We start from the raw sequence: 11,897 nt of genomic DNA on the forward strand, positions 1-11,897 counted from the left end.
TTTATAATTTGTATAATTAACCTCCCTGTGGTTCGACCCCGGTCTTGCCGGGTTATTTATTACTTCGACACTCCTGCATTTGGGAGAAGACATCAATCTTTTAGTCGTGTCAAGGTCATAAGTTATGAATTGCATGATGCATATCTCCACTATGATGAGACTTAAAAGTCAATAGAAGATTATTTAAAAACTCTCTATGTTTTGAAATAAATCCCACCTTTTGATAATTTTCACAAGTTTTACAGAATGCATATGAGTCCTTGAATATGGTGGGCTAGTAAAATCCACTTTGTAAGATTTTTGCAGTTGTATTTTTTGACGAGAAATGACTTCCACGTGCCTTAGAATGACAAAATTTTATAACACTACTTACCTTATTATCGGGAATGCATCTTTGAAATATTTAATTAAGATAATATTTGAATAAGTAAGAGTCATTCTAATAAAATTTTTGCACCTCACTCAAAAACTTTCTTTTGTCTTAGTTATCCAAATGAGCTAGCAAAAATTATGAAGCAAGAAAATTGATATTTTTAACAAAACAAGGCATTGAACTAAGATAGAGTAAAGATTTAACAGAAAAGTAATCATCAATTGGTGTGAAGTTGAATTTTGAATCTATTGTCAATTTTGACAAATAATTCATGACAACATTTTCGGTGTCTTTTTCGTCCTCGATTTCTTCATGTTTGAAAGTTTCAAAGATTTCAAAATTTTATTTGACTTCTCTTTGTTTGTTCATGGCATGAGAAAATGGAAATGTTGGCGGGGAATCAGTCTTTTCTTTGTAATGTTCAGGTTTAACCCCTTCCTTACCCTTAGAGATTGACTCATCATGTTTCTCACAAGGTAGAATTGATTTTTCAATAACCTTACTATTGTGAAGAGTAATGATTAATTAGACTTGATCCATGTGTTAACTTCTAGAATTGCTTGCACTTACATTGTATTACCCCTTAAGATATTATTGTGAATGAGATGAAAATTTACTTTCTCTTGAAAACTGAGAGTGGATGTGAATTTTGCTAGAGTATCTTTAAAATTTATTATGCTTTGAGTAAGTTGAGTATTGATTGTCTCTTACTTTTCAATGAATACATGCAATGTTTCCTCAAGATTTCTTTTAGGATATGGAGTATTCATGTTTCAAAATCATGATGAAGGCAAATATTAAACAAGTCTCAATACCTATCCCCACATTGTAAAATGTTTCTCCTGTTTTTTGAGTGAAAGTGATGATTTGTCTTTTGAAAGAGTTTGTTCTGTGAGACAAAAAAAACATCTTTAAAAACTGTTGTTGCATTTTATCTCAAGCACAAACTGATCCTAGTCTCATATTTTGTAGTCATGTTTTAGCATTATCTTTTAATGAAAAAGGAAAAAGCTTTAATCTGATGATATTCATGCTATAATTTGAGTCATTATAGGTGTTACAGACCTCTTTCAATTCTTTTAAATGCAAGTATGAATTTTCAAAATCTAAGCCATAAAAATAAGGTAAAAGTTGAATAATGTCTCGCGTAAAATTAAAATGAGATGCATTAGGAGGGAAAACTATGCATAATGGTGCACTTGTTCTTGTTAGATTCATGTGGTCTCTAAGTGTTGTAACATAGTTATTCTCATTATTCTCATTATGAAGTGATTGATTATCTTCTTTAGGTATATTTTCTGAAAATGATGAGGATACCCTACAAAAAGTCTACCACTTAATGTACATGACCACACTCTCATGCACATGTAGGAATAGAATAAAAAGAAGAAGAAAACAAATTAAAAAAGAAACAAAAGAAAAGAAACAAAGTTAGATACAAGAAAAGTGAAAATAAAATAAATAATATAATTTATACAAGAATTTACCTTCCTAGCAATGATGCCAAAAACTTAACACGACCAAAAGATTGATGTCTTCTTCCAAGTGTAGGACTGTCGAAATAATAAATAACCCGACAAGACCAGAATCGAATCACAAGCAGGTTAACTGTATAAATTATAAACAACAACAACAACAACAACAACAACAATAATAGTAATAGTAGTAGTAGTAGTAGTAGTAGTAGTAGTAATACTCATAGTAATAAAAAAGAAGAAGAAGAAGAAGAAGTTAAAGAGGACATTGAGATGTAAGATTAATGTGAAGATTAAACAATAAAAACAAATGTCGAGTTAGAGGATTCACTAATCGTATTTCAAACAAGTATAGTATAAACTCTTATTATTTTACTATAAACCACACACAAAGAAGATTTCAATCGGATTATAAATTGTTAACATGATTACATTAGTTATCTTATTTAAATAATGTTAATACTTGTAAATGTTGTCAAGCATTCATGATTATAACTTATGTTAACAACAAATCAAGTTCCTTTAATTGTACTAGTGTCGGTTATACCATATAGTTGGGCTATGAAAGTGCCAAGTATTTATTGTACCAACTGTTATACAACATAAATCTAGATTAACCATTTAACAAGCAAAGTATTAAAAGTGAACAAGATAACAAATACAAAACATGTTAGTATCAAACATTAAAGTCCATATTAAGTTTACATTATACTTATTCTTAAACCTTTTCACCTTGACATAACAAACTTAACTAAATGTAATAAAAGGAAAAGATAAATAAACAAGGTAAGAACATAAATAAGATATAAGTTAACTAAGTAAAGGAAAGGAAATAAGAAGCATAAACAAGAGATTAATATAAACAAAACTTAAGCATTATGATAAACAGAGAGCAAGAACATGATCTTGATTTGAAAACCAAGATGTCTAAATGCATAGCAAATGCCTCCTTTTATAGGCCAAAATTGAAAAGTATTGATTTGTTGACTAATTGTTGAGTGGGTGGCCATATCTTGACTTAGTGACAATCCTTATCTTCTTGTCCACCAAAAACATCAATGATAACGTTAGAATTTGAACTAACCTTACCATGAAAGTTTTAAAAAATTATCTTAGCTTGCCAGGAAAAAACAATTGAGGTCATTTGGACTTCTACAACTTGAGATATATGCTGAACACTGAACAGTGTCTAGGCTGTAGGATAAATTTGGACTTCTACATTGTTGCTAAAATTTAAACATCCAAACAGCAGAATTGAGTGTTGTCTTCTTATAAAAGTTTTAGGCCTATGTCTTAGCTTTCCATCCATGTAAAACAGACCTAAATTTAAGTTCTACTACTCCAGTTATGATCCAATTACCGAACAATGTTCTAGTTTAGACGAAACTAGCATCTCTTTTCTAAGCTTCACCCTTTCTTTGTCCTTTCAATTTCAGTTCTTCAACTCATCAATCAATCCTTTTATTTATATAATAGGCCTATATTTAGGATGAATATTTACCATAATTTAAAGGTATCTTATAGTATCAGACTTGTTATTATAAAACATGCTTTAGTTAAGGAGTTATTGATACTTAAAGTGCAAAATAATGATATAAAACCTTAATAAAAATACACTTTTAAATACTAATAAATAACTATAAAGCACATCATCACACATTTGAACACTTGATAAATCAAATTAATAACCCTTATAATTGTCACCATTTGGCCAAACCTTTCATCGAAGAATTTCATCGGTTCTTCCTAAAACTCTTTATAATTTACATTATCTCAATCATGATTTACATTAAACAACACATAATTAATCTTTTAAACAAAACTCAACACAACTTAGTCCCTTTCTATTTTGTTTAATGTTGGCTAAAATAACCAAGGATGAAATCAAGGCTTTCCTTTCAATTTTTCATGCAATTAACCCTGAACTCATTCATTAACCATATTAATTAACCTATTATTAAACAATTTAAATAAAAATTATTCGTTGATCCATTAAACCTTAAATCTAATCAACTTCAATAATCAATATATGTCAAAAAAAAAAGAAGAACTAAAACTTGAAAAGATGTTGCTGGTTGTTTTATAAGGAAAGGAGATGAAGATTTTGTCTTATTTATAAAAATACACCTTTAATGTCTCTAAGAAACATATACGACTTCTAAACTTATTGCAAATCATTTTATGCATTTTGATTGACCTAAAATTATAAACTAAGGTAGAAAAATATATCAGGAAACTCCTCATAAAATTTTAGCTTGATTCAACATTCGAATTGAAAGTTATGCGCAATAGTGTAACACTAGTAAATAGATGATTTTTATGTCAAAATTTGAATTTTCTTATTCAATCCTTACTTAAATTATACCAATTATTTGACCAAGTTCTTAAGGCCATTATATCATTCCAGAATATATTTCTTTTAATTTTTTGTTTATCATTATTGAATTTACAAACTATTATCGTTTTACGATAATGTTATATGTTTATTTAATTTTTTTTATTCTTTTATCCTTCGAACGTCGTTATCAAATGCGCTGATATTATGAATTTTTATCTAACATTTATAGCTCTCATTTTAACTACAACAATACTTTTATATTTATTTTTAGAGATCATCATCTCCATGCATGTCATATTTATTATTATTTCTATCATTTATTCATTTTTTTTCATCTCGAATTTTCATTACTCATCAAGGTCTCATTATGTTCAGCCCTATATTTATACAAGGGTTTACAACTCAACTTCCAAAATATTTCTACCCTTTGGAGAATTAGTTAGACCATTGTCAAAACTGATAGATTGTTTTGAAGAACTTGAACAAATTCTAGAATTTTTAGAAATTATTAGACTGATTTAACTTCTAGAATTTTTTTCTTGTTTTGTATGTTTTGGTATTTTCTTGGTTGTCTTGTGTCCTTATGGGTTTTTTAGGTTTTATGGGTGTGAAAACTTATTCCTAGATTAATTAAAAATTATTTGAAAATTTTTCTTTGCAAGATCTTGATTTTTGAAGTCGAAAACCATTATTGCATCAAGATTCTTGTTTGAAGACAAAAACCATTATTGTGTCACTTCATATATCCATGTTTTACTTCTTTAATGATTTTCTTAAATGATTCCATTTTCATAAAACTTGTCTACATCATCATGAAAATTGTGCAATATATAATTATAAGTAATATATTTTTATGTTCATTAAGTAGAGCTACTTACCTAGCTCTTAGACATATCTAGACATTGAATTTAATCATCATTTAACTTAAGCAATAATGCTTTTTCCATACTAACTTTTTTTATTTGACATTCAAATAAACTTAAGAATTAATGAATATTTCATATAAGCATAGTAGTGTGACAAATTAGACACATCACTTTTTTTTATGCTAGTTTAAGACATCAATGTAAAACATATATATAAAACAATATTAATTGTTTATTTTATTATTATAGTCATACAACATTAATAATATATTTTGTTATCATTAAAACCTTTAGATGATTGTTGTGTATCTAAACTGATAGATATTGTCAGTTTATTTTTTTATAGTTAATTATTGCCTAAAACATTTTGTTTATTCACTGATGATGTATTTTGTTAATCATATTATTAAATTAACCAAGCATATTAAAACTCAATCAAGTGAATGATTTATGTCTTAGATTTTTCTAATCTATTTCTCATTTCTTTCTTACTTTTTTTAAAATATTGAAATCGATTGAACATTTATTTTTTATGTTAGAAAAAATATGACCCTGCCAATTGTATAGCACGAGCATCAATCTAATTAACAAAACACGAGCATCAATCTAATTAACAAAACACTAGAGGATGTAACTAAATCACTATTATCACACCTACAAAATATATTTATTGTAATGTGTTTAGTGTTTTTTTTTCTCTAGTTATTTTTATATTTCATCCTTCAATATTATGTTATTTTAAGGATTGTACTTTATAATTTTTATTTATTTTTTTATGTCAAGTTATATAACATTATCATGAATTTAGTTTTTTTTGCCCTTGATTTCAATCTTTAACGCTAGATTTATTTAAAATAGGGTTTTATAATTTTTTTTTCAATTTATTTTTTTATCAATTTATCTCGATCTTATTAACTATGTTGTCATTTAGTTGGTTGATTCGAGTTTACTTGGTTTATTTTTTTAATTGATTTTTTTATATAACCCTCCAACAACTCAATATTTATTTCTTTATTTAATTTTATTATTTGATATTAGGTTATTTGAGAATTAAACTTTTTATTTTTTTAAAAAAAATTTATTTCTATAAAGTTAACCCGGTCTCATAGATTTAGTTTTTTTTATATATAATTTCAACATTCAACATTGAATTTGTTGGAAATAGATTTTTATAATTTTTTTATTTGATTTTTATAAAGTTATTTTAATTTCATGACGTAAATCGCAAATTTAACAAGTTGGTCTGAGTTAACTTGAGTATTTTTTTTTAATTGGTTTTTTTTCGATTTCATCGTTCAATATTGAGTTGATTGAAAATAGAGTTTTATAGTTTATTTTTTTATAAAATTATTTTAATTTCATGGTCTGAGTAGTTTTTTAATTTAATTTTTTTATTTTATCTTCCAACTATTAAGTTCATTAAAAAATAATTTTTTTAATTTATTTTATAATATTATTATAACCTTATAACTTAAAATTTACTAGTTAACAGAATTAATTTAATATATTATTATTTTATTTAAAAAAAAATAGTGTTTAATATATAATACTTAAAAAGATGCAACATAGATTTCAATTAACAATTAGGATTTTTTTTATTAAAGGAATCGATAACAACTCTTAAATATTTATTTTTACTTAAAAAAAAAATTAAACTACCCGCAATATTTATAACAATTCGCTCTTTCCTTAGTGTTTCGAGCATGCCCGGAGCCCGTAGAATACACCAGAAAATCAACGTCTCTCTCTCCTCCCCAGGTTACCCCTCAAACTTAACTCTCTGTTTGGTTTCCGAGAAAATAAATATAAACAAAAAGAAATTGCAAGCGAGCAATTCTCAGATGTTAGCTTCGAAGTTGGCCAATCTTCGGTCCATGTGGTTGACCACAAAATTGCATTTCAGAACTTCCAAAATACGATGCCGATTCATAACAAGTGAGGTAAAGATGATATTAATTCCTTTTTTATTTTTTTGGACATAAAAATTGAACTGCGGATTGGTTTGTTAAGGAATCTCTTATTCAAGTGAATGACTTGAGGATTCCAAGTAGTATTTGATTGTAGTCAATCCTCTTCACGTTTGTTTTGATTTTGATGATTTTTTTTTCCTTCACATTTCTTTTTATCAGCTTAACTCAACATTCATTTTAACTTCAAGGGAACAGTGGGTTCTTGAGCAATTCTGAGATAGCTGAAGCAGAGATGACAAAGTCGCAACCTGTTGCTGCAAAGGAGAATTTGGACACAAGTTTGGTTTCTAACTACAAATTGACATCACATTTGCAGAAGGAGCTTGATAATGTATTGATCATAAGAAATCAAAAGGATTAGGAAAGTTTCCCAGTTTCAGTGAAGACGAAGGTTTAATCAAGTAAAACAATCATATAGCTTAAACATGTAAGCGATGCTGTCACGTCCTTTCTTGAGTTCTTAAAATATGTTTTATGTTAATACTAAGTATTTCTCTTGGTGATTCTCACTCGTAGGAATGAGGAAACTAATTTTGAGTATTTGCATATGTTAAAATTTACACTGTATAGGCCAGTAATTTCATTTCTTTGCGTATTAGCTACTTGAATACTTGAAAATTATATAATCTGCTATTGCTTATCATGTACAAGTTTGCTCACATTGTGTTGTGGAATATTGAAGCTTGTATAGTCTGCTATTGTTTGTCGTGGAGATGTCTGCTTATATTGTGTTGTGGCGGTCCTTCTAGATCCTCATGAAAATTCTAGGAGAACTTAACATCTTAAATGATTTGAAGGATTGAAAAACGTGAACCTTCCTTCCATCTCTTGTTAGTCATTATACAAAGCTATCTCAAGCTTGGCTTATTTGTTCATTAATCAAACTTAACATATGTTAAGAAGCTTTACACAACAAACTGGTTGATTTTTGTACAATTTGGTCTCCTAGATCATTTGAGTGGTTTGCTGTAGATTAACATAAACATGAAATCTCATTTTGTTTGGACACAATAAACACTCTAGAGGAAGATGAGGGCAAAGGAAACAGAACAAATGGAACTGAACTCACACATTTGCAACGAGAATACACTTTAAATAACACAGGCTTCTGTTTTATACTTTGCTAACGAGAATACAAGTTTAGTTTCTTATCAAAACAAATTTCATTTCATGTGAGTTTAATTTAATTGCAGCTTAAAATACAGAATCTTCCAATGAAAAAGAAAAAGGTGAGACCCGTGTCATTCCAAAATTAACCCCTTCAATGGCTGTGTAATTGTTTATGTATGTCTGAAACTGTGGAATCATAGGAAATATAAGAAAATAATTAAATTTAGTTCAATGATTAAAATACAGAACATGGTTTAGTTTAGTTCTATTACTTCAATGTTTGAAATTTTGATACAAACAAATTATTAGTTTGAACTAATTCCTGTTTAAATTCAGTTTAGTTCTACATAAGATTTATTCTAAACACGATTATGCTTGTGATATACATTTATTTATTTTTTTGAAAATGCAGTACATATTTAATTTAATTTTAATGTAACATACATTCTGAAATAGTGCAAGTAGATGCTTTGCCATACAGAGGTCTTTAATTAAAGTAACAGTATTCCTCTGCCAAGCATTCCAAGAGCCCATAAAATGGAGCTTATTAAAGCTTTCTCAGGGGCACACACTTCAGATATTCTCCAAGAGCCCATAGAGGAAATATATTCTTAAATGAAGCATAATGTAGCATGCAAGATCATAGGAAATATAAGAAAATAATTAAATTTAGTTCAATGATTAAAATACAGAACATGGTTTAGTTTAGTTCTATTACTTCAATGTTTGAAATTTTGATACAAACAAATTATTAGTTTGAACTAATTCCTGTTTAAATTCAGTTTAGTTCTACATAAGATTTATTCTAAACACGATGTATATGCTTGTGATATACATTTATTTATTTTTTTGAAAATGCAGTACATATTTAATTTAATTTTAATGTAACATACATTCTGAAATAGTGCAAGTAGATGCTTTGCCATACAGAGGTCTTTAATTAAAGTAACAGTATTCCTCTGCCAAGCATTCCAAGAGCCCATAAAATGGAGCTTATTAAAGCTTTCTCAGGGGCACACACTTCAGATATTCTCCAAGAGCCCATAGAGGAAATATATTCTTAAACGAAGCATAATGTAGCATGCAAGTCTTCAAGGAGGCCCCAGTGATTTGCTGTGAGAAAGAATTCATAGTTAAAGAGTTACAGAGAATGTTAAAAGTAAAAAATATCATGGAAAATCGTAAATGTAGAGAAATTCTTTCTTTTCCTATATTAAGATAATAGAGAAGATAGCTAGAACCATCTGATAGTATGCCATACCTGTTGAGGAAATTCACCATTCTCCATCTGTGAGTTGATAAGTAGCCTTGCTGCTTGATGTAAAGGAGCCGGATCTCTCTCAGCCTGTTAGGAAGTGGGGAAAAAGGTCAAAACTTGCACTTAGTATAAAAAATAATAGAGAAAACAATGCTTTGGAAAACCTTTTATTATGCAATAACTTAAACTCTTCAAACTAGAATTGCATAATGGTTGAATAGGATCACATTTTCAATGTTACTTCATATACTCAGAGCTTGTTTCATCATGAAAATTAGGTACTTGTCATGGCTGGTACCTTGCTCCTGATGTTAAAAGCTAAAGAATTTTCCTCTTTTTTCTTTGCCAAATGGAAGAAAAATGTTCACACATTGACACCCATGCAGCAATAGGGCTGTTAGGAAGTAGGGAGATGACATGCGGCAATAATTTTTAGATTGAATCTTTCCAAGGAGTATTTACCAATACTAACCTGGAAAAATTATGCCAGTCACATTTGGTAAGCAGGAAATCAGAATCAATTTCTTCATACCAGCATTCTAGTTTAGTGTTCTAAGTTAGGAGGAGATTATGTCTAAAGGTGCACAATACATCTGTCTTAGTTTGTGTGGTACTCAATGTTTACAGAGACAAATCCAAGTTTCTGTTTTAGTTCAGCTTTTCAGTTGGTGTTTCGTGAGTTACTTTGATCCTTTTAAGGGTTTTTTAATTGTTTGCATTATATTATATTAGACCTTGTAGCAGGATGAGTGGTATTATGGAAACAAATTTAATCATCAAATCAGACTGGTTATGCTGATGATTTTTTATAATAGGGAATAAATATTTGAAATTTAATCACCACTTGCCTGTCCTGCATGAATAAGACCCATCATTGCCCATGCTGTTTGTACCACATTTGATTTGTTTCCTTCTATCTCTGTATACTCCTGTTTGGTGAGACATTCCGAAACAACTATTAGAACCTCAAACAATCTGATGGGAAACTAACTGTTTGAAACAATTTTCCAGGTGTCTCAACCATTAATAGGGATAATTGAATTCTGCTAATAGCTTGGAGCTTAAGTATGAACAGATGATATTTAACAGGATAGGGTAGTTACTAAGGTGGCACAGGAAAGATAGCTCTCTCCCCATCCTCCTGAGTTGTGTTGTTTTGACAGCAGAAATTCACAAGCTTTCTGAACTGTCGTGCTGTTTCGATATGTCTTTCCAACAGAAGCTAGCCCTTTTAATGCAAAGTATGTTCCATATGAGTAGCAAATCCCCCAATTTCCATACCTGCAATCAGAACACCATCCAACTAATTTCTTACTCTGCATTCCCTATAATGCAATTTCTTCATGTTTGAGTATTTATGTTATTCTCCATTCACTGTTAATAGGACATAATTACCAAGAACCATCGCTCATCTGTGCATCTTCAATATAACTTGATGCCTTGGCCACAGAAGCTTCTATTTCTTTGCGTCGGTATCCTGGATGCAAGCGTTTGAACAATACAAGAGCCTGGATGGCAGATGCCGTGCATTCAACATACCTAATCACCAATAGGTAGTATCAGTTTGCACCTTATTTGAGACACTTGAGTTTTATTTAAAAGGAAAGGTGGAATGAACATACTCGGTTTCAACCATCATATCACCAAAAGCTTCGGTTGGATTTAGCACCTGAGGAAGAAGGCATCACGAAACAAATATCATTAGAAGAGGAAAAAGTTTCAAGGTGATTTGGGAATACATCGACAAATAAATATTACCTCCAACCATCTCTGCCCTCTTGCTGGCTCCCAAACAGAAAAACCACCATTTTTGCTCTGGCAAAGGAAACAACTAACGTAAGTGCTATGGTAAGAGCTTATCACAACCTGGGCAAATTACGTTGATGCGGAAGAATAAATTAGTCATACTTGTAAAGATAGGAGGAAATCTATAGCATTATATAATCTTTCTGTGTCAATTGGTTCACCAACAATTTCTGTTGGCATTTGTGAAAGTAAGAGCAAAGCCTGCAAAAGAAGGAATTTTTTTCATCACAAACGTCGTAATCTTTTATGGCATTAATTACTCTTACGAAGACAAATTGAATCTGTTTACCCTTAGCGCTTCAGCAGTGCAATCCGAGACTTGCCAACCATGATCTTTGATGGAGAGAGTCCATGCTCCTTTGGAAATGTGACGATGCATCCTCCTGAAGTCCCCGGAAGCATTTGCTTGAATCTGAGGATTTGATCGTAAAACAAAACAGATGAGGGGATAATATAACCATAGTTTTAAAACCCGGCCCGGCCCGGCGGGTTGACCCGGGACCCGGCCGACCCGGGGCTGGAACCGGGCCGGGTTGATGAAAAAATAAGGTAAGCTATGACCCAGCGTGACCCGGCTGACCCGGCGGGTTGACCCGGAAACCCGGACGACCCGGCAAAACCCGGTCAAAAACCCGGTGGTAATCCGTTGACTTTTATTTATTTTTTTTATTAAAACGACGTCGTTTTGAATTTTTTTAAAA

The 11,897-nt window shown here is 30.2% G+C and overlaps 1 protein-coding gene and 1 long non-coding RNA gene across 2 annotated transcripts in view; one reads left to right on the forward strand and one right to left on the reverse strand.

Annotated features, from left to right (window-relative positions):
• The first annotated feature begins 6,764 nt into the window (after positions 1-6,764).
• LOC105112599 (uncharacterized) lies at positions 6,765-7,662 on the forward strand. The gene is made up of 2 exons (XR_839785.1): positions 6,765-6,992; positions 7,182-7,662. It is a non-coding gene; the product is annotated as an uncharacterized LOC105112599 (long non-coding RNA).
• Positions 7,663-8,931: 1,269 nt separating this feature from the next.
• LOC105112598 (beta-amyrin synthase-like) overlaps positions 8,932-11,897 on the reverse strand; it is a 6,987-nt gene continuing 4,021 nt past the window's right edge. The window contains exons 11-19 of the mRNA XM_011008334.1: positions 11,486-11,608; positions 11,299-11,397; positions 11,149-11,205; positions 11,013-11,059; positions 10,786-10,929; positions 10,494-10,671; positions 10,239-10,319; positions 9,394-9,477; positions 8,932-9,245 (exon numbers count right to left, since the gene is read on the reverse strand). Of these exons, the coding sequence (XP_011006636.1) occupies positions 9,129-9,245; positions 9,394-9,477; positions 10,239-10,319; positions 10,494-10,671; positions 10,786-10,929; positions 11,013-11,059; positions 11,149-11,205; positions 11,299-11,397; positions 11,486-11,608 (930 nt within the window). The 3' untranslated portion in view covers positions 8,932-9,128. The remainder of the gene's footprint in view (positions 9,246-9,393; positions 9,478-10,238; positions 10,320-10,493; positions 10,672-10,785; positions 10,930-11,012; positions 11,060-11,148; positions 11,206-11,298; positions 11,398-11,485; positions 11,609-11,897) is intronic.

This window comes from Populus euphratica, unplaced genomic scaffold, assembly GCF_000495115.2.
Source record: "Populus euphratica unplaced genomic scaffold, PopEup_1.0 scaffold353.1, whole genome shotgun sequence".
In the NCBI taxonomy this organism is placed as follows: domain Eukaryota; kingdom Viridiplantae; phylum Streptophyta; class Magnoliopsida; order Malpighiales; family Salicaceae; genus Populus; species Populus euphratica.